Source organism: Phoxinus phoxinus (genome assembly GCF_949152265.1).
Source record: "Phoxinus phoxinus genome assembly, chromosome: 14".
NCBI classification, from domain to species: domain Eukaryota; kingdom Metazoa; phylum Chordata; class Actinopteri; order Cypriniformes; family Leuciscidae; genus Phoxinus; species Phoxinus phoxinus.
The window spans coordinates 34707865-34731767 of record NC_136889.1 but is presented as its reverse complement, the minus strand read 5'-3'; the positions used below and the strand labels follow the sequence as shown (position 1 = coordinate 34731767).

Genomic DNA, 23903 nt, shown 5'->3' with positions numbered 1-23903 from the left:
GCTTGTTCCACGGCGGATTGCTATTATAACGGCGGATCGCTATTATAACGGCGGATCGCTATTATAACGGCGGATTGTTATTATAACGGCGGATCGCTATTATAACGGCGGATCGCTATTATAACGGCGGATCGCTATTATAACGGCGGATTGCTATTATAACGGCGGATCGCTATTATAACGGCGGATCGCTATTATAACGGCGGATCGCTATTATAACGGCGGATTGCTATTATAACGGCGGATCGCTATTATAACGGCGGATCGCTATTATAACGGCGGATTGTTATTATAACGGCGGATTGCTATTATAACGGCGGATCGCTATTATAACGGCGGATCGCTATTATAACGGCGGATTGCTATTATAACGGCGGATCGCTATTATAACGGCGGATCGCTATTATAACGGCGGATCGCTATTATAACGGCGGATTGCTATTATAACGGAGGATTGCTATTATAACGGCGGATCGCTATTATAACGGCGGATTGCTATTATAACGGCGGATCGCTATTATAACGGCGGATTGTTATTATAACGGCGGATTGCTATTATAACGGCGGATCGCTATTATAACGGCGGATCGCTATTATAACGGCGGATCGCTATTATAACGGAGGATTGCTATTATAACGGTGGATTGCTATTATAACGGCGGATCGCTATTATAACGGAGGATTGCTATTATAACGGTGGATTGCTATTATAACGGCGGATCGCTATTATAACGGCGGATTGTTATTATAACGGCGGATTGCTATTATAACGGCGGATCGCTATTATAACGGCGGATCGCTATTATAACGGCGGATCGCTATTATAACGGCGGATCGCTATTATAACGGCGGATCGTTATTATAACGGCGGATCGCTATTATAACGGCGGATTGCTATTATAACGGCGGATCGCTATTATAACGGCGGATTGCTATTATAACGGCGGATCGCTATTATAACGGCGGATTGCTATTTTAACGGCGGATTGCTATTATAACGGCGGATCGCTATTATAACGGCGGATTGCTATTATAACGGCGGATTGCTATTATAACGGCGGATTGCTATTATAACGGCGGATTGTTATTATAACGGCGGATCGCTATTATAACGGCGGATTGCTATTATAACGGCAGATCGCTATTACAACGGCGGATTGCTATTATAACGGCGGATCGCTATTATAACGGCGGATCGCTATTATAACGGCGGATTGTTATTATAACGGCGGATTGCTATTATAACGGCGGATCGCTATTATAACGGCGGATTGCTATTATAACGGCGGATCGCTATTATAACGGCGGATTGCTATTATAACGGCGGATCGCTATTATAACGGCGGATTGCTATTATAACAGCGGATCGCTATTATAACGGCGGATTGCTATTATAACGGCGGATCGCTATTATAACGGCGGATTGCTATTATAACGGCGGATTGCTATTATAACGGCGGATCGCTATTATAACGGCGGATTGCTATTATAACGGCGGATTGCTATTATAACGGCGGATCGCTATTATAACGGCGGATTGCTATTATAACGGCGGATCGCTATTATAACGGCGGATCGCTATTATAACGGCGGATTGCTATTATAACGGCGGATCGCTATTATAACGGCGGATCGCTATTATAACGGCGGATTGCTATTATAACGGCGGATTGCTATTATAACGGCGGATCGCTATTATAACGGCGGATCGCTATTATAACGGCGGATCGCTATTATAACGGCGGATTGCTATTATAACGGCGGATCGCTATTATAACGGCGGATCGCTATTATAACGGCGGATCGCTATTATAACGGCGGATCGCTATTATAACGGCGGATTGCTATTATAACGGCGGATTGCTATTATAACGGCGGATTGCTATTATAACGGCGGATTGCTATTATAACGGCGGATTGCTATTATAACGGCGGATCGCTATTATAACGGCGGATCGCTATTATAACGGTGGATCGCTATTATAACGGCGGATCGCTATTATAACGGCGGATCGCTATTATAACGGCGGATCGCTATTATAACGGCGGATCGCTATTATAACGGCGGATCGCTATTATAACGGCGGATCGCTATTATAACGGCGGATTGCTATTATAACGGCGGATCGCTATTATAACGGCGGATTGCTATTATAACGGCGGATCGCTATTATAACGGCGGATTGCTATTATAACGGCGGATCGCTATTATAACGGCGGATTGCTATTATAACGGCGGATCGCTATTATAACGGCGGATTGCTATTATAACGGCGGATTGCTATTATAACGGCGGATTGCTATTATAACGGCGGATTGCTATTGTAATGGCGGATTGCTATTATAACGGCGGATTGCTATTATAACGGCGGATTGCTATTATAACGGCGGATCGCTATTATAACGGCGGATTGCTATTATAACGGCGGATTGCTATTATAACGGCGGATTGCTATTATAACGGCGGATCGCTATTATAACGGCGGATCGCTATTATAACGGCGGATTGCTATTATAACGGCGGATTGCTATTATAACGGCGGATTGCTATTATAACGGCGGATTGCTATTATAACGGCGGATTGCTATTATAACGGCGGATTGCTATTATAACGGCGGATCGCTATTATAACGGCGGATCGCTATTATAACGGCGGGTTTGCCGGCGCACGCCAGGAGCGGTTCACAGCCGAGGAGACCGGCGTTCTCGTCAGGGCCGTAAAACACAGAGAAGTGACATTGGGGATGATGGAGAAACACACACACATTAGCTTCGGTTAAACAGGCGTATAATAATTTGGGTAAATGTGTAATCTAGATTTATGCCTATTTTTTCACATCTTCACGGACACAACAATGATTTCTCTCGTGTGTTAATATTTTTCCTTGTAATAATGTATGATTTGCAAAAATGAAAACTGCTGCGTCTGTGTAGATTAGAGAATCAAAGTGTGTGTGCTGTTCACACGCTACATAATGGCCAAGCACGCGCGCTTAAAATAGCATCTGACTAACGCGCAACGCGCCGCTGTCTTTAGACTGAGTTTCTCCTGGTCAGTGGCGGAGTTGTTTTCTAAAACTGGAAAATATCACCAGGGTGCGTTTGCGCCGGAACACACTCCTCTTTTCGCCGAACCGCCCCCGCGAGCGCAAGTTCATTCCCTAATTTCAGTATTCGTTTCAGTATCAAAGTGTATCGAAAAATCTATATTTTTGACAACACTACACTACACTTATTATTTGAGATGCGTTTTTAAAAGACTACAATTGAAAAATGTATATGTTATATATAAAATGCAAGCCGCTGAAGAGTCTAGTAGGAGTGACACACCGCTGCTGAAATACACTCGCATCTGGCGGGTTGGCGGGTGTTAATGTCAAGCCCTGGTTAGCCTTAAGCCTGGTTTGCACCGCTCCGCGACCGTCCGCTGCCTGCGTGCAATTCAGGAAGAACGTTTTACTTCAAGTGCTTTTGAAACATTCAAGCGCGATCAGACGCAAAAGAGAATTCGATCGGCTACTGGTGCTCCGTCTGACACACCGCCACGCGAACACACAGCGCGACTGTTCCCAGTTCTCGTTAGCATCTTACGATCAGGCAAGCGGTGCGACCTGCGATTACAATCGGGCAGATCTCCAGCGCTGGAGAGACCCTGAGGAGCCGGAAGGCCTGAAACCGGACCGAGGTTGCTTTATTTCTGCTCGATATCATAGTAACACAAGTTGCTTTCCCTTATTGATGACATCATACCCTCGGGCAGTCGTTTCCTGTGTGTCACAGCGAGAAGCTGAATGTGGGGGCGGAGCTATGAAAGATAGGGGTGTGGTCCAGTTGGGTCTGGGCTTGTTTAATTTGGTGACAGCATTTATCAGAAATTGCTTTCTTTTTGGTCTATAAACTCGATACTGATGTCAACCTCACGTCAGGCGTTTCGCCGCACTCACCTTTCCGATGTACCGCCAGCGCCGGCGCCCTCACGTCATCGTAGGAGCGTCCGTCCGTGATGACGATCATGATCTTGCGCTTGTTGGGTTTGGATTTGCTGAAGAGCTGGTCCGCGGCGTACGTGATGGCGGCTCCCGTACTGGTTCCTCCGCTCCAGTAGTTTATGCGCTTGATAGCGTTCAGCAAGTCGGCTTTGTTGTTGTGCTGTCCGAAGGCGAACTCCAGCCTCTGCTCATACGTGTACTGCACGATTCCTACGCGCGTGTCCGTGTCCGAGATCTCGAACTCCCGCGTGACGTTGGCCACGAACTGGAGCACGGTGCGGAAGTTCCCGGTGCCCACGCTGCTGGAGCCGTCGATGACGAAGGCGATGTCGTTGGCGTTCAGGCAGGTCTTGCTGCACATCAGGCGGTCGGTGTCACACACACGCTTCACCAGCGGCTGCACGGCTTTACGCAGAGCGAACCAGCTGGAGATCGGGAGCGAGTAGAAGCCGTTGGTTCTGCACACAGCCTACGGCACAGAACAAGAGACAGCGCTTCCTCAACCCTCTGGTTTTGTTCAGAACAAAAATTCTGGAATGGTACGAAACTTGATGACTTTTGTGGCACTTGTTATGTAAACACCTGATTCAGAAAGGCTAAAAGGTCGTAAAAAAAAATAGTCACACTTGTATTGTACACTTGCCCTGCATGTATTTACAGGCATCCAGCGGCGACATCATGGCATTAAGGCTTATTCACATTCAAGGACGATAATGAACTTAAAAATCATTCTAAATACAACAGCAGAGTCCACATCTATTACAATAACTACACAGAGGAACGATATTGTTGGAATCACTTTCTGAACTATTTTGTCCAGCTAATGAGCGATAAAAACCTTGACATCCAATCAGAATGCATCCTCCGTTAACGAGCTCAAGTATTTAAGCGGCAGCGTAAACGGGCTTTCACGGAAGATCTTCTTTATTTCTATCCACCAGATGGCACTAATCTATGTAAACCCTAACGCTCAAAATAATTAATTGGTTTGAGTGGGCCAAACTTAAATTAAACTAATTAGTTCACTCAAATGAACTTTTATGAGTATTTAGCACTTTCTTTTTCTTTCAAGTTCACAGAAATTATATATTTTAAGTAAACTGAACTGCTTCATTGTTTTGAGTTTTATGAAGTTATTTCTTTTAATTTAGACAAACTTAAGTTTCACTGAAACGGCTGTTAAGTGGGAGATTTAGTAGTGATTAATGTTTTGTTATGCTAACTTTCTGTTAATGTTGGTTTTAGGATAGTTACGATCATGGTGACGAGTGTGCATGATCTTGATCTGAGAGTGAATAAAACCTTTATATTGTTGCGCTCATACAGCAAGTGCTTCTGTATAACATACTATTGCTAATATGTTAACAAATTAGTATGTTAGCAGATTAGTTTGTTAAAGCTAACTAAGTTTATAATAATAAAAGTGTTTGTTGCACTTTTACATGAAAGTTGTAAGTTAATTGTATGAATTAGTGTACTCAAACATTTCAAGTTAAGAACAATTAAAACGTATAAGTACAAAATAAAAATCTGCTAGTTCTGCTTACTTAAACTTTGAATTTCATAACTTAAAAAACTTGAGGAAATTGATTGCCTTTTTTTTTGTAAGTTTTACAATAAGTTTTGCCAACTTATTCGGGTTTACAGTGGAAGCTTGTTTCCGCCACAGAATAAAAAAAAAAGGTTATTGCAGCTTTTCTGCTTTTATCTCACAATTCTGACTTTTTATTTTATTTTTCAGAAGTGCACTTCTTAACTTGGACTTTATAACTTTATAACTAGCAATTGTGATTTCATGTCACAATTCTGACTTTTTTCTCGGAAATTATAACGTCATTTGCGAAATAAAAATTCACAATTACCTTTTTATATTTTTTATTCTGTGGCTTCGATACAATCTGCCTACATTCAATGGATTTTAAATACTTTTGCTTTATTTCTAACTTAAAGTCCCCCTGTGGTGAAAATCCAGCTTTTAAATGTTTATATGTCTATGTGATGTTTTAATCTGCTTTAAGACAAACCATATGCAAATTCATAAGTCAACACCATTGCTGAGTATTAGTATCAAATGTGTTTTTTTCTCATCATTTAATTTTTTTAAATAGAAATAAATGGTCCATAATTTAAACCTTTTTTATTTTATCGCTTAGTAACATGAAATACAAACTTTTAAAAGAAAAAACATTGAAATGAAATATAGTACATTACTTTAATGAAAATAAAATGAAATTGAACAACTCAACACTAGCCGTAAGCCTAACTGAACACTACCAGAGGGATAACTGTGTTCATCTGTCACGCACTTACACAGGACACCGGACCCCCCCCCCCCCTTCTCGATATGAATACCTTGTCCACAAAGTTGGCCTCCACCACGTTCTGTTTCTCATTCTCATCGGGGCCCTCGATGGTGACGAAGAAGATGTTGATGCCGGACTCCCGTGCGAGCCGCGAGGCCTCCTCCACCCGGTCAGTGGGCCAGCCGTCCACCAGCACCACCGCCACGTTGGGCGCCCCGCCTCGGTTCCCATTCGCATCGCTGAAGAAGTGCTTGTTGATGTAGGAGAGGGCCTTCCCTTAAAGAGCACAGAGCCAGAGTCAGCACAAAACATCTACAGTTCTGCGCTTCAATCGCGGCTCTGTTCCGCCTCCGGTCTCGGCCCTCGAGCGCTTTCCTTAAACACTTCCAGGACTCGGGAACGGCCGGTGTCGCACGCCACGGCTGAGACCATCAATGCAGCTGTTAGTCAGTTTAACTGAATGTTCCAACTTTGAGCTCATGGATTTAATGAGAAATCATTTTAGAAATGCTGCCCTCAGTGGACCCTAAAGCACGTCCAACACACCGAAACTGTTGCTGCATTAAAGTCCCCATGAAATCAAAATGGACAATTCTTGTTTTTTAGGGAATATTAAATAGTTATTCTAAATTATTTATCTGCGTTTTAAATTCATGTCCCTGGTTATCTTGAATCAAAATATCTTCCTCTTGCAGCATCTGTGATGATGTGGGCGGGCAACCTGTCACTCACATGAGATCAGCCAATAGCAAACCACAACCATCCAATCATATCCTCACAGACACAATCAAGCCCCACCCACATGTGTTCTTCTTCCAGAAGCGCTTCTCGATACACGACACAATAGAGGAGAGAAGATCAGCGAATCTTTCAGGGGTGAGTCCAGGGTTTCAATAGGGGAGCTCATTAGGAAGGGCACGATCAAACAACAACAACAACACACATTTCATATGTGTTGAATATTGATGCCATATTTCTTAACAACACTTGCTTTGACATTTTGTCATTTAAAATTCCTACATTGTGTGTGCCAGCGAGTGTTCATGGTCACTGCAGTACGGCTCTGATTAAACATCATCCACCAGATTCATCAGATGATGCTGTGTCCTCAGGCTATCTTTGACTTTACAGGCATTCCTCTGTTTTATTAAAGTGAGACACTATCTATAACACAAACCATACAACCAAATCTCTAGTTTGGATAAACCTCAGGCATTCGCTCGGCTTACACCGAAACACCAGTGGCTCCAGCCCTGTAATTTCCCCAGTTCCCAGCGCAGATTTAGATCTCATGTGGAGCTGAGACGTGATACCTCGGCGGTTCAGCGTTACGCACTCACCTACGTGAGACAGGCCGCCCTTCTGCACGATCTGACCGATGGCCGGCTTCACGTCACTGGAGCTGGAGAAGTGCTTCAGACTGAACTCTGTGACCGCATCATCCCTGGGTCAGAAATCAAATGCTTATGATTCATCATGCCAGTTATATTTTGGTACATTTGTGTATGACAGCATTTAACTTTATTTAGAGATGTACAAATCTGCAAATCTCCTGATTACTGTTCAGAACTGAAACTCCAAGAACCGCGGACTTCCATAAATTATACATTATACTCAAAACAAATCAAGCGAGTTTGGGATAAGGAAAAACAACATTTATAATGTTGCAAAAAATATATATACTTCAAATAAATGCGGTTCTTTTAATTTTTCTATTCATCAAAGAATCCTGAAAAATAAAATGTTTGATGGTTTCCACGGAAACATGAACGACTGTGTTCAACACTGATAATAATCATAAATGTTTCTCGATCATCAGATCATCATATTACACTGATTTCTGAAGGATCATGTGACACTGAAGACTGGAGTAATGATGCTGAACATTCACAGGAATAAATTACACTATATATTTAATTTTATATATAGATTTACATTGGAATAATATTTCACTGTTTTACTGTATTTTTTAAATCAAATAAATACACCCTTGGTGATTATACTGCAAGAAAATAAACACAAACTAATCTAACATAATCTAACAGTAGTGAATATAAATATTAATTAAATTCCTTAAATTCGATCTTCTACAATCATCTTTAGGATTCATGCACATCTCTTAAGTTCTTGTAATGTAGACATGTTTTCATTTTAGTCAGTGAAAGTATATTGATATTGTATGTTTCAGTGGCTATCTAAACAAGTAATATGTTAATGATCTGTAAATATGTCTGATTTAACCTAACTGTGTCTTTAGACTGTCATATTTGTATTCTTTAATCTGATTATGTGTTTTGTTGTTGTATTGATCTGTGTGCGCTGGAAGCTTCACTCTAAAAAATGCTGGGTTGTTTTAACCCAATTTTGGGTCAAATATGGACAAACCCAGCCATTGGGTTAAATTTTTAAATTGCATTTTTGATCCAACGTTTGGTTTTGTCCATATTTTACCCAAAATTGGGTTAAAACAACCCAGCATTTTTTAGAGTGTTGCGTGTGCGAACAGAATTCACCTTTGGCTAAGCCCCGCCCCCCTTAGTTACTGTTGCTACCTCCGATAACTTCATCTGGGCTCTGGTTTGGTATCAACATGGCTTATGCTGTGACTGCTCTTCCTGCTGAACTTCTCAAACTTTTATAAAGCAGCAAATAAAGTGTCTGATAGAAGTAAGCAGAAGGGGCTCAGTGTGCGTTCGAAGGCTATATTCAAGACATACCGGAGGAACGCAAGCAACAACAAGATCCAAATAGAGGCAAAAGCATAACGGTCACAGTCAAAACATGACCCAGCGCATCATATCCTAATGGAGACGGAGACTGGGACTCACAATATCAGGAGCAACACTGTTCATGCAGAGCTGGTCTCTGTTCACTTCTATAATCGTTATTACAGAGCAAACGGGCTACGCGAGTATAAAGTTGTGTTTATTAGCAGCGTGTGCTAGCGTATCAACAATTAGGGTAGAGAACCGAAATCATGACCTAAACCAGCATAAAACTGTCTAACTAGTGTAACTTCACAGTACGGTTAAAAGCTAAATGTATCTTAGAGACAAAAGTGTGTTGTTGATCTTGAGGGGTTTCGCTGACTGAGGACGTCCACACAGTTTAATCCAAAGACGACACTTGTCAGGATTTGACTTCGGTTTTGGGAAGGGAAAAAACGGACACTCGTAGATTGGTCAATCTACATTCTAGGGCGTGGCTTAGCCAAAGGCGAATTGGCAATAAAGCTCTTTCTTATTCTGATTCTGAGGGGAATTTAATGTATGTTTTAATTGTATTCGTAATTTTGCGAATACTAATGGGATCATGTTGGTTGTAGGTTAAGTGACAGTCCCTCACTTGTTCTTATTAATAATCCTCTGCATCATTATTACCCGTATTGAATGATGCCCATCATGGCTCCGTCTGCGCCCACATTGAGCGCCTGGGAAACCTCCACCAGGAAGTCTTTCTGGATCTTGAAGCGTCGCTTCCCAATACTCCAGCTGCCATCCATGAGGAACGCAATATCCACCTTACAATCTACAGAGACGGATGCGGACCGAATGAGAGCCATGAAGCGAGGATTAGTCTATGGTTATCAGTGTGAGTTTTGAAGGACTGTACTTGGATCTCCGTGAGTCCGATCGCCGGGTTCAGGAGCTCGGGCTGGCGACTCGTGTCCTCGAGTGTTGAATCCTGGGAAATCAGAGCATGTTGCTATTACTACACACACACCAACCCTGTGCCGGATCTACTGTGAAGAACTGTGTGTATGACCATGTTATCAAGTGCCATTTAAAATCAAAGTGTTTGCCTACATAAGTGCTTTTCTGAGAAGGAAGGCGACTAGAAGCTGCTACTGGATTCTGCTGATCAAGTTACTTATCTTTTTAATGCAAAACATGTAATAAAGCAACACAGGCTCACTGCAAAAACATTTCTGCAAAACTAGTTTTTTAGAGAGCACTTTTAAAGTGGAATGTCCCATGAGTGGCACCAAAAGTGTGTTTAATCTTCACGGAAACAGACGAATGTGAACGTTATAACTTTTCATTATGTTGATTGTTCGGAAATTAAATGAAAGTGAGCGGCGTTAAAAGATGAATGCTAACTAATGCTAACTAAAGACGAATGCTAACTAAAGACGAAAGCTTGTTTTATCGCCATTTTAAAGCTTCTTTTATCGCCATTTTAAAGCTTGTTTTATCGCCATTTAAAGCTTATTTTATCGCCATTTTAAAGCTTGTTTTATCGCCATTTTAAAGCTTCTTTATAGCCATTTTAAAGGTTCTTTATCGCCATTTTAAAGCTTGTTTTATCGCCATTTTAAAGGTTCTTTATAGCCATTTTAAAGCTTGTTTTATCACCATTTAAAGCTTATTTTATCGCCATTTTAAATCTTGTTTTATCGCCATTTTTAAGCTTCTTTTATCGCCATTTTAAAGGTTCTTTATCGCCATTTTAAAGCTTGTTTTATCGCCATTTTAAAGGTTCTTTATCGCCATTTTAAAGCTTGTTTTATCGCAATTTAAAGCTTGTTTTATCGCCATTTTAAAGCTTGTTTTATCGCCATTTTAAAGCTTATTTTATCGCCATTTTAAAGCTTGTTTTATCGCCATTTAAAGCTTGTTTTATCGCCATTTAAAGCTTGTTTTATCGCCATTTAAAGCTTATTTTATCGCCATTTTAAGCTTGTTTTATTGCCATTTTAAAGCTTGTTTTATCGCCATTTTAAAGCTTATTTTATCGTCATTTTAAAGCTTATTTTATCGTCATTTTAAAGCTTGTTTTATCGCCATTTTAAAGTTTGTTTTATCGCCATTTTAAAGCTTCTTTTATCGCCATTTTAAAGCTTGTTTTATCGCCATTTAAAGCTTATTTTATCGCCATTTTAAAGCTTGTTTTATCGCCATTTTAAAGCTTCTTTTATCGCCATTTTAAAGGTTCTTTATCGCCATTTTAAAGCTTGTTTTATCGCCATTTTAAAGGTTTCATTATAGCCATTTTAAAGCTTGTTTTATCGCCATTTAAAGCTTATTTTATCGCCATTTTAAAGCTTCTTTTATCGCCATTTTAAAGGTTCTTTATCGCCATTTTAAAGCTTGTTTTATCGCCATTTTAAAGCTTCTTTTATCGCCATTTTAAAGCTTCTTTTATCGCCATTTTAAAGGTTCTTTATCGCCATTTTAAAGCTTGTTTTATCGCCATTTTAAAGCTTCTTTTATCGCCATTTTAAAGGTTCATCGCCATTTTAAAGCTTGTTTTATCGCCATTTTAAAGCTTGTTTTATCGCCATTTAAAGTTTATTTTATCGCCATTTTAAGCTTGTTTTATTGCCATTTTAAAGCTTGTTTTATCGCCATTTTAAAGCTTATTTTATCGTCATTTTAAAGCTTATTTTATCGTCATTTTAAAGCTTGTTTTATCGCCATTTTAAAGCTTCTTTTATCACCATTTTAAAGCTTCTTTTATCGCCATTTTAAAGCTTGTTTTATCGCCATTTAAAGCTTATTTTATCGCCATTTTAAAGCTTGTTTTATCGCCATTTTAAAGCTTCTTTTATCGCCATTTTAAAGGTTCTTTATCGCCATTTTAAAGCTTGTTTTATCGCCATTTTAAAGGTTCTTTATAGCCATTTTAAAGCTTGTTTTATCGCCATTTAAAGCTTATTTTATCTCCATTTTAAAGCTTCTTTTATCGCCATTTTAAAGGTTCTTTATCGCCATTTTAAAGCTTGTTTTATCACCATTTTAAAGCTTCTTTTATCGCCATTTTAAAGCTTCTTTTATCGCCATTTTAAAGTTTCTTTATCGCCATTTTAAAGCTTGTTTTATCGCCATTTTAAAGGTTCTTTTATCGCCATTTTAAAGGTTCTTTATCGCCATTTTAAAGCTTGTTTTATCGCCATTTTAAAGCTTGTTTTATCGCCATTTAAAAGGTTCTTTTATCGCCATTTTAAAGGTTCTTTATCGCCATCTTAAAGCTTGTTTTATCGCCATTTTAAAGCTTGTTTTATCGCCATTTTAAAGCTTCTTTTATCGCCATTTTAAAGGTTCTTTATCGCCATTTTAAAGCTTGTTTTATCGACATTTTAAAGGTTCTTTATAGCCATTTTAAAGCTTGTTTTATCGCCATTTAAAGATTGTTTTATCGCCATTTTAAAGCTTCTTTTATCGCCATTTTAAAGGTTATTTATCGCCATTTTAAAGCTTGTTTTATCGCCATTTTTAAGCTTCTTTTATCGCCATTTTAAAGGTTCTTTATCGCCATTTTAAAGCTTGTTTTATCGCCATTTTAAAGGTTCTTTATCGCCATTTTAAAGCTTGTTTTATCGCCATTTAAAGCTTGTTTTATCGCCATTTTATAGCTTCTTTTATCGCCATTTTAAAGCTTGTTTTATCGCCATTTTAAAGCTTGTTTTATCGCCATTTTAAAGCTTGTTTTATCGCCATTTTAAAGCTTGTTTTATCGCCATTTAAAGCTTGTTTTATCGCCATTTTAAAGCTTGTTTTATCGCCATTTTAAAGCTTATTTTATCGCCATTTTAAAGCTTGTTTTATCTCCATTTTAAAGCTTGTTTATCGCTCTGTACGCGACCCGAGAGCTTCTGCGCTGCTGTATACGCTGAGCTGCTGAGCAAGTTTACTGAGTTAAAAAGCCTCACAAATGAAGATGATTATGTGATGCAAACATCAACATGTATTAGTTTGCATATTATGCACTATGATAAAAGTGTTTCAGTTCATAACATAGTATTGTGTAAGTTTATATTAAGCAATAATATTTCCCTGTAATCATAATTTTTTGTGAAAAGGAATACAATTTGTTGGTGTTTTACTGTATGTAGTGTTCATGTCAGTGACACTGCATGTATAGGCAAGTTTTTCCAACGAGCTTGTGTTGCATTAAGGCCGTGTGTCCACCAAAGCGTTTTTAGCCAGCTAGAAACGCCGAGCTGCGGGCGCTTGAGAGCGTTTTGGCAGCGCAATATTTTTTTCAGTTGAGACGCATCGTTGCTATGATACAGAATATCCGTTGGTCCGTGTGGTATTAGTCCCGCCCCTCCTCCACTGTGATTGGACGGTTGGCTAAAAAGTGACAGTGATGAGCGCGGCGTTTTACCCAAACTTGGACATTCTTCAACTCTCGGCGACCTGTAAAAAACGCAGAGCGTTAAATTCTCGCTCAGCGACTCGTTACGCTCCTGGCGTTCTAAAGACGCGGCGTTCCCATTGAAAAAAACGCTTTGGTGGACACACGGCCTAAAGGCTGTTATCTCCACACACACTGCAGTCAGTGGTTATTATCTCCACACACACTGCAGTCAGTGGTTATCATCTCCACACACACTGCAGTCAGTGGTTATTATCTCCGCACACACTGCAGTCAGTGGTTATTATCTCCGCACACACTGCAGTCAGTGGTTATTATCTCCACACACACTGCAGTCAGTGGTTATTATCTCCGCACACACTGCAGTCAGTGGTTATTATCTCCACACACACTGCAGTCAGTGGTTATCATCTCCGCACACACTGCAGTCAGTGGTTATTATCTCCACACACACTGCAGTCAGTGGTTATTATCTCCACACACACTGCAGTCAGTGGTTATTATCTCCACACACACTGCAGTCAGTGGTTATTATCTCCGCACACACTGCAGTCAGTGGTTATTATCTCCGCACACACTGCAGTCAGTGGTTATTATCTCCACACACACTGCAGTCAGTGGTTATTATCTCCACACACACTGCAGTCAGTGGTTATTATCTCCGCACACACTGCAGTCAGTGGTTATTATCTCCACACACACTGCAGTCAGTGGTTATTATCTCCACACACACTGCAGTCAGTGGTTATTATCTCCACACACACTGCAGTCAGTGGTTATTATCTCCACACACACTGCAGTCAGTGGTTATTATCTCCGCACACACTGCAGTCAGTGGTTATTATCTCCACACACACTGCAGTCAGTGGTTATTATCTCCACACACACTGCAGTCAGTGGTTATTATCTCCGCACACACTGCAGTCAGTGGTTATTATCTCCACACACACTGCAGTCAGTGGTTATTATCTCCACACACACTGCAGTCAGTGGTTATTATCTCCACACACACTGCAGTCAGTGGTTATTATCTCCACACACACTGCAGTCAGTGGTTATTATCTCCACACACACTGCAGTCAGTGGTTATTATCTCCGCACACACTGCAGTCAGTGGTTATCATCTCCGCACACACTGCAGTCAGTGGTTATTATCTCCGCACACACTGCAGTCAGTGGTTATTATCTCCGCACACACTGCAGTCAGTGGTTATTATCTCCACACACACTGCAGTCAGTGGTTATTATCTCCACACACACTGCAGTCAGTGGTTATTATCTCCACACACACTGCAGTCAGTGGTTATTATCTCCACACACACTGCAGTCAGTGGTTATTATCTCCACACACACTGCAGTCAGTGGTTATTATCTCCACACACACTGCAGTCAGTGGTTATTATCTCCGCACACACTGCAGTCAGTGGTTATCATCTCCGCACACACTGCAGTCAGTGGTTATTATCTCCGCACACACTGCAGTCAGTGGTTATTATCTCCACACACACTGCAGTCAGTGGTTATTATCTCCACACACACTGCAGTCAGTGGTTATTATCTCCACACACACTGCAGTCAGTGGTTATTATCTCCACACACACTGCAGTCAGTGGTTATTATCTCCACACACACTGCAGTCAGTGGTTATTATCTCCACACACACTGCAGTCAGTGGTTATTATCTCCGCACACACTGCAGTCAGTGGTTATTATCTCCGCACACACTGCAGTCAGTGGTTATTATCTCCGCACACACTGCAGTCAGTGGTTATTATCTCCACACACACTGCAGTCAGTGGTTATTATCTCCACACACACTGCAGTCAGTGGTTATTATCTCCACACACACTGCAGTCAGTGGTTATTATCTCCGCACACACTGCAGTCAGTGGTTATTATCTCCACACACACTGCAGTCAGTGGTTATTATCTCCACACACACTGCAGTCAGTGGTTATTATCTCCACACACACTGCAGTCAGTGGTTATTATCTCCACACACACTGCAGTCAGTGGTTATTATCTCCACACACACTGCAGTCAGTGGTTATTATCTCCACACACACTGCAGTCAGTGGTTATTATCTCCACACACACTGCAGTCAGTGGTTATTATCTCCACACACACTGCAGTCAGTGGTTATTATCTCCGCACACACTGCAGTCAGTGGTTATTATCTCCGCACACACTGCAGTCAGTGGTTATTATCTCCACACACACTGCAGTCAGTGGTTATTATCTCCACACACACTGCAGTCAGTGGTTATTATCTCCACACACACTGCAGTCAGTGGTTATTATCTCCGCACACACTGCAGTCAGTGGTTATTATCTCCACACACACTGCAGTCAGTGGTTATTATCTCCACACACACTGCAGTCAGTGGTTATTATCTCCACACACACTGCAGTCAGTGGTTATTATCTCCACACACACTGCAGTCAGTGGTTATTATCTCCACACACACTGCAGTCAGTGGTTAGCGTCCTCACTCGAACGGGTTTGACTCCGCAGGCGCTTCTGTGACAGTAATCACACTAATTACTGATTAATCACACAGTCATTAAAAAACATACAATGTCCAATCACAGTTTCTTAAAGTGCCTGATTATGCTTTCTCTGATATTCCCTTTCATGATGTAGTGTGTAGTAGAGATGTTTGTGAGTGTAAAAGGTCTGCAAGGTTTCAAAGGTCAAAATGCAGATAAATGGATTCCAGTCTCACTTCCTGCTGATCCTGCGTAGGTTTGTGACTAATTTGCAGTGTTGGGGAGTAGTCAACTACAAGTAGCGACGCTACTAACTTAACTACTTTTTCAGTAGCTTGGCAGTAACTCAGTTGCTTTTTAAACAGTGTAGCTTTTCCAGTTGCTAACTACTTTTTGCAGCAAGTAGCGTTGTAGCGCGAGCAAAAGCTACATTGCGTTTTGTCGAGCCTGCGCGAATCAGCGCGATGCCAGGATATTCTTCTTCTTGTTAGATTACAAACAAATTTTTAGCCATTACCGCCACCTGTTGTTTAATCACGCATCTTGCGGCTAAGGCGGGCGTACACGTGCGAGTTCAGACACTCGGGAGGTCGTGAGATATTGCACAGATTACGAGTCAGTTAAACTGATAATCGCGTCAAAGCAGCTGGTACACGCACGACTGTCCTCTTGCACGAATTTTATCCCGGGCCGGCGGCAATCACGTGAGTATTCGCGCTAAACACAGAGACCGGAACACAGAGTGTGTGTGTGTGACAGTGTATGCGCACGCTGTGTGGTTGCTGCCACTGAGGTATAGCCCCATCAATCCAGCCTGTGACGTGGTTGTGTATGATTTGGCAATAGGGGACATGCCTATACGCTGGTGAAAATCGGGCCGACTCCCCAAATTTTTTAAACATGTTTAAAAATGATCGGGAGGTCGAGAGGTTCTTGTAACATGCTCGGCTCGGCTCGTAATTCCTCTCACACACTGCGAGCCGCGACCATGCGAGCATCACCAATTTCCACTCGATTTGTCCCGAGTGAAAAAATGATCTGCGAGCTCGTAAAAACAGCAAAAATCCTGTTCACTGACGTACAGAAGTGGGTTGACACATCCGTATTATCCATGATGGAGCAAGACGTGGCGGCAGATTTGGAGGATGGAGAAACAACTAATGTTAATTACCCATGGCCTTATTTGTCCAAGTTCATATTTGTTGCAATTTTTAACTTTTAACAAACAGAGATATTTGAGTGTTGTGTGTAATAAAACAATACTCTTTGAAATCATAAGTGTATTGCATTGTTTTAAACACTAAATATTTTACTTAAAACATTCCTCAAACACTTATTCAGTTATTTATAATATACGTTGTTCAAAAAAATCAAAAGTAGTTTCAATGTAGCTAGCTACTTTTTGATAGTAACTTGTAGTGTAGCTAACTACTTTTCCCAAAGGGTAGCTTGACTGTAGTTTAACTACTTTAACTTACAAGTAGCTTGTAGCGTGTCAAACTACAGTTTCAGAGTAGCTTCCCCAACACTGCTAATTTGCATAATGGCAGCCTGTGGACCTGATTGGCTGAGCTGCATCTCTTAGCCCCGCCCCAAAACACTGTAGTGTATCTAAGACTGGAAGAGTTGGGTTTGTGTTGTTCATGTGGAGAAGACGCTGTTTTCTGAGATTGATACGTTAAAACCCACGCCATCGTTACTGTTCGTATCACTGTGATCAAGAGCTGAGATTCAGATATGATAATGAGCATTTGGTTCCTGACCAATCACAGCAGAGCAGCTCTCAGAGAGGCGGGGTTTAGAAAGACTGAATTACTTTCTGACCAATCAGAGCAGAGAAGCTCTCAGAGAGGCGGGGTTTAGAGAGACTGAATTGCTTTCTGACCAATCAGAGCAGAGAAGCTCTCAGAGAGGCGGGGTTTAGAGAGACTGAATTGCTTTCTGACCAATCAGAGAAGAGAAGCTCTCAGAGAGGCGGGGTTTAGAGAGACTGAATTGCTTTCTGACCAATCAGAGTAGAGATGCTCTCAGAGAGGCGGGGTTTAGAGAGACTGAATCCTTGATGGAAGCGTTCAGAGACTGAGAGAAAAGAGCTGACGCTGCAGTGCAGATTATGAGGAAATTTAAATGTTTTTTTAACCTTGAATGCGTGTGAACCTGTCGTATGAGATTCCAAAACAACATTAGGACCCTTTAAAAATAGCATAATAGGTGCACTTTAAGCAGACACTGGACTGTATTGTGCATTGTGAGAGCACTGTGGGCTTTTGTATATAAATGTGCTGTGTTTGTGACACACCTCTGCTGTGGCTCGTCTCGGGCGGAGGCTTGTGGTCTTCTGGCTCAGGAGCTGGAAACAGAAATTATGTACATATGAACTGGCCTCCAGTTTCACAGACACAGTGACTCACAGTGATGCTGACCCTCCTCACGCAGCAACAGGTTTCAGATCAGCCGCGAGCCCTGTGGTTTTACACATATACAGAAATGCCGAGGGCCATACACTTCATCTCATGAACCCAGACACCGCAAGACCGACCCTGTGGAACAAACCCAGAATCCAGCAGCAGAAGACTGACGTTCCCAGCAAACACTGGATCAGACACGGGACAGGCGTTATCCTGAAGACTTCAGAGACTTACTGAAGCTTCCTATCAGTTCTGTACTAGAAGAGGCCTTTATTTGTTCGGTTCTCTCTATACTATTTTATTTTGCTTCATGAGTATAATTCATTATTATTAACCTTTATCTAACCAGACAAAATCTCCTGAAAATACATAAAACTGACATTACTGAGCTATATGTGTTTAAAAGTAGCCTATTAAAATGGCACAATGGCATTGCTCAGTTCAGCGTGTTGGGAAATCGGGCATTTTGTCCCGCGTCAGCTTTTATTCAAATGTTAATAAGGCTCAACATTCAAACGGTAAATAAGGATTTCCCACTGTCATCTCAGACTGAGCTCGTGCGTCATCTTCGCGCCAGTTATTCAGACAATAAAGCGTAGGCCGATGTATTTAATAGAAAATTGTGTCTAGTACTATATAAATTACAAAGGTTTAATTGGCATCTTTATTTCAAACGCACCGACCGACCGCGACCCGAATATCATTAAACATATGGATGACTCGTAACCGCGGGTAACCGCTCATTTTGGATCAACCCGCGCATCACTGGTACACACACATGAACATTCATTTAAAACATTTAAGGCTGTGATAAAAACACTCCAAAGTCATTTTTTAAATGCAGAAATTAAATTTAATGTCTGAGTTCTATCAAGTCACGCTTATTTCTATAGCGCTTTATATAATATGGATTGTTTAATAAACAGTAATAAACAGGAATATAAAAGAATCAATGATGAAATTATTTACTTCATTAAATATGAGACTTCTGGGAGACCCACTACACCAGACCATCTCGGCCATGTTGGAGACCAGCTTGGGATAGTTATGATTTCAATAGGAAACCCTTGTTTTAACACATATGGAACATGTGTTACTGTAAAGCACATGTCAACAGTAACATACAGACCCTATTGTAACGCTCTGAAACGCAAGTACCGGCGGGATAAACGACTCTTGCGCCGACGCAAATCTAAAATGTGTTGGTCTGAAGTCGCTTCATTACTCATAGGTGTGGTTTGGGCGTAACGTGAAATAAACCAATCAGAGCGTCCTCTCACATTCCCTTTAAGAGCCGGCGCGCTTGTTCCACGGCGGATTGCTATTATAACGGCGGATTTGCCGGCGCACGCCAGGAGCGCCAGTTCACAACAATGATTTCCCTCGTGTGTTAATATTTTTCCTTGTAATAATGTATGATTTGCAAAAATGAAAACTGCTGCGTCTGTTTAGATGAGAGAATCAAAGTGTGTGTGTTGTTCACACGCTACATTATGGCCAAGTACGCGCCCTTAAAATACAGTAGCATATGACTAACGCGCGGCGCCGCTGTCTTTAGACTGGGTTTCTCCTGGTCAGCGGCGGAGTTGTTTTCTGGAACTGCAGAATATCACCAGGGAACGTTTGCGCCGGAACACACTCCTCTTTACACTGAACCGCCCCCGCGAGCGCAAGTTCATTCCCTAATTTACCGCCGTGTGTCTGTGGAGGGAAGAGTCGCTGTGCGCGGGTGCAGGATAGCAATGATACATGCGGCGTGTACAAAGACAATTGCGCTGGGTGCAAGATACGGCCCAATCTCTTCACATAGACTTTTATGCTTTATTTGGCATATAAAATAAGAGAATACTTACAAAACTGTCCAAAGTTATGCGTGTGCTCGTGCTCGGTGTTATCAGGCCTCGGGTCAAGAACTGCAGAAGAGAGCAGCATGTGCAGATCTGTTAGTTCAGCGTACGGCATTACGGAAAACATACCCATAATACCTGTGAGCGTGTTAGCAGAAACAGCCGGACTATCAAACGCTAGAGAACACCGCAGCTTACCGCCTGTTCTCTGACACGATGATGAAGCTGAGGTCATACAGCAGGAACACATGCTCTGAATGTTTGGATATCATATGGGCCGCACATTGGCATGGATTTATTAAACGGCCTTGAAAGCTCATGCCATGGTCTATCTAAAGCACATGAAGGAAGTGAGTGCAGTGTACAAATCAGTAGCAGATATTATAGGAGCCGGCATACACTGATCAGACATGTGCGATGCACACTATAAAGCCGTAATGCAGATGTATGTGTTTCTTCTGTGTTGTCCTCTGGTACTGTAGTGGGTTCCCAGTATAAACACATCCTCACCTGCGGGGTCGCCGGGGCTCGTCCGGCTCCAGTTATGGCCCGTGTTGGGCACGGAGTGGCTACTGTCTGAACACAGAGAGTGATGTTGGGCCTCATGTCAGATTTAGGCATTAGTTATGATGAGTTTATGGATATCACTCGAGATTAAAAGCATGTTTAGCATTCGTTTATGTCTTCTTTAATGTGTGCTTACGGAGGGTCACATTATTGAACTGGATGGACCTGCATAATGATTCTGATACCTGTTGGCCTTCTGGTGCCAGAGAACCAATCAGGTCGTGCGTACGCAGGGTGCGTCCAATCCCGTCGGACCAATGCTAGACAGGGAGATTTACAAACTGCTTATAATACATTACCAGCATACAAGACATAACATGGACTTGATTCTCTCTAGACAAGCTTAAGTTTATGAAGCGTGGAAATATTAATTAAATTACAGGTGAAATATAATAGGAGGCATTATTTGATTTGCCAAAAACACATTATTGATCATTTAAATCATATTAAAGTCGCCCTGTGGTGTAAATCCAGCTTTTAATGTTATTTATGTGTGTATGTGGTGTTATTAATCTGCTTTAACACACACCATGTGTAAGTTCATAAGTGGACAGCATTGCTGAGTATTTTCTGCTTAAAACTGCAGTGAACCAAAGACAGTCTCAAACACACGGTTTGAAATCGCTGGTGTTTCTGACGTCACACACTACCTTGTAACCAATCAGATCAACGTGTGATCGTCCACCAGTGGATCTCTGAGTGAGTGAGTGGAGGCGGGACTCATTTGCATATTCATAGAACCGCGCATACAAAATGAGGCAAGGGTGTCGAGTTGCATTCAAGATATTTTAAAGCATGATGTTTTTATTTTTTGAAACGTTTAAATTTGTCATTTTGGTGATCAAACTCATAACAAACTCATTAACAAACATTACAACTGTGTTGCTCAGAGACACAAGTGTCGATTCAGGGTTGACTTTGTTTCTGAAATATTGTCTTATTTGACAAGAAGTTAGTGCAATATTGCGTGTAAAAATCGAGTTAAATATTAGCATCCTGTTTATTGATCTGTAGTGTAAAATCATGAGATATTTTGTGCCGGAGATACGTCTCAGGAATAGTGAAAGGAGCATCAACTGAAAGATTAGGAACACATGACAGGGCGAGTACATTAGCATCTAGTTTATTACTGGTCTTCAACTTAGTTGACATCAATGACACTGGTGTAGAAAGCTCATTAGTTTACTGGCATATATGATGTTTATTGGAGAGCCTGACTAGTGTATAAAGGTGCTTTACCTGATCCCTCAGATGCAGCAAAGAGCACTGGACTTCTTTAATAGCGTAGTTTGATGTGTATCAGCACACGCTCAGACACACACATGCTAGTAGACGGCAGATCTGCGGATACTTACGGGGATTCGACTGCGGCTTTCTCTCAGACTGCGGCTGCACTCGACTCAGAGCTGCTGGTCGTGTGAAACAGAGGGAACAGTGTCCAGAGAGAAGAAAGCAGAGGTCATGCCTGCACTGCTACTGACTGACGTCTGAACTGAGAGAATGAGTCATGCTAACCTGAGGCGGAGGGAACGTGCGGCGGTCTGCGGACGGGGGAGCTGATCTCGGGCCTGTGCACACCTGCGGCAACACACATGTTCAAGACAAGACACATCTGAAGACTTTTACATCAACAATGGCCAACTAGACCAACACAACTCATGCTTACTGGTTAATCACGAACCAGAATGAATAGTGGCTGGAATGTAAATGTATTGGCTAGTTTACTGTGCTGGTAATGTTTTACACAGTGGGGTGTTAGTTATACCTAGAGTCACCAAACTTAGTAAATACAGTCAGACCAAAGATTACTCAGACACCAGATATCATTTTTTATATTTTTTTTCACTAGTGTGTGCAGGACACTATAGTTCATTTATGCAAGTGAGGAGAGCAGAATAAAGTAAACTGTGACATATTATACACAAATATTCTTCATACAGCGACTACCAGTAAAACTGATTGGGCCACTTTGAGCTGGTCATGTTCTGCTGAAGTGTGTGTCTGTAACTGCTAATGCTCTTTTTACACACACACTGAACACATGAAGCATTGCTTGGTCACTGGTTGAGCTAAACTGGTATTATCTAATTATGTAGTTAAATTTACCAGCTGACAGATATTCATCATAATTCATGTGTGAGACAGTCTAACAGAAGGATGGTCAAATATCAGTTCTTGTCATTATTATTACCATTTTCTAAACTATAGTGAATAAACTGTGATAATGTGAGGAATGTTGAAGGAGTCTGAATACATTTTGGTTTGACATTTTTCATTAGCTCCAACCAACCAGAAGTCGGCCATCTTGGATTTAAATGAGAATCTTTTGAAAAGTGCAGAATTTGATTTCTTAAAAAACTCCTCCAAAGAGATTAATACAATTCTCAACAAACTTGGAAAAGATGATGCCAAGACATTAAAGATGCTCAATTGCGAATGGATTTTTGATATCTTGAACGATGTTGCCATGGCAAGTGAATTAATGCCAAAAAAGAGAAACAGGAAGAGTCTCATATACTAGTGCATTTTCTGATTTAGATTAAATAGTATGTTTGATCATGAGGGCTGATCACTTGATTGTTGTTCACAGTCATAGCGCCACCAGCTGGCAGCAGGAAGTGACACATACTACAGATTTTGAAACACATTCACATTTGGATTAAAGAGACATAGACGTACAATAGAGAAAACAGTAAGATCAACACAACTCATCCAGCTCAGGACACAAACAATCACCAGTAAAACTCAACAAAGCTATTTACTTTGAGGAAGTATTAGAGTACAAAGAACTTAAAAACAAAGCACAACAGTCAAACATCACAGTAAAAGGAAACACAGACAGAGTAATAGGAGTGTGGTTTACCTGTGTTTGTGCGTGGTAAAAACCTATTGGCATAGACGGAGCTGCCTCTAAATGCTTTAGACAAATGTTATGGTTAGAGTTTAGGGCTTGTGTGACTGACAGGAAGTGAAGATGACACAGTGTCAAAGCAGGACGTACCTTGTGTAGGACCCTTTCCCTGGGCGCTCTGTGACTGTCCTGCATGCCGCATTTAGAGAGAACATAGATATTGAAGCAGTAGATACGGTATATTCTCTGATTCTTTACAGCTGTACCAGTAACCTCAAAGTCAACTGTACTTACTGTACAAAAAATATCTTTAACCTTAATCAAAATGTTAGTATTAATACACTT

The 23903-nt window shown here is 41.3% G+C and overlaps 1 protein-coding gene across 17 annotated transcripts in view; it reads right to left on the bottom strand.

Moving 5' to 3' along the window:
* Positions 1 to 23903, bottom strand: part of vit (vitrin) — a 70480-nt gene that overhangs the window by 4572 nt on the left and 42005 nt on the right. For 4 of the 17 annotated variants that reach the window (XR_013800329.1, XR_013800333.1, XM_079636276.1 and 1 more), the window contains exons 9-21: positions 23709 to 23747; positions 23571 to 23624; positions 22223 to 22285; positions 22063 to 22113; positions 20893 to 20967; positions 20651 to 20716; positions 20147 to 20206; positions 18185 to 18235; positions 9906 to 9977; positions 9674 to 9821; positions 7634 to 7737; positions 6343 to 6569; positions 3946 to 4459 (exon numbers count right to left, since the gene is read on the bottom strand). Coding sequence is in view for 12 of the 17 variants with exons in the window: in XM_079636276.1 (XP_079492402.1) it covers positions 3946 to 4459; positions 6343 to 6569; positions 7634 to 7737; positions 9674 to 9821; positions 9906 to 9977; positions 18185 to 18235; positions 20147 to 20206; positions 20651 to 20716; positions 20893 to 20967; positions 22063 to 22113; positions 22223 to 22285; positions 23571 to 23624; positions 23709 to 23747 (1524 nt within the window). In the remaining 5 variants the exon portion in view is untranslated. Of the gene's footprint in view, positions 1 to 3945; positions 4460 to 6342; positions 6570 to 7633; positions 7738 to 9673; positions 9822 to 9905; positions 9978 to 18184; positions 18236 to 20146; positions 20207 to 20650; positions 20717 to 20892; positions 20968 to 22062; positions 22117 to 22222; positions 22286 to 23570; positions 23625 to 23708; positions 23748 to 23903 lie in introns of all 17 variants that reach the window. The other 13 variants (XM_079636275.1, XM_079636268.1, XM_079636277.1 and 10 more) reach the window with 7 other exon arrangements.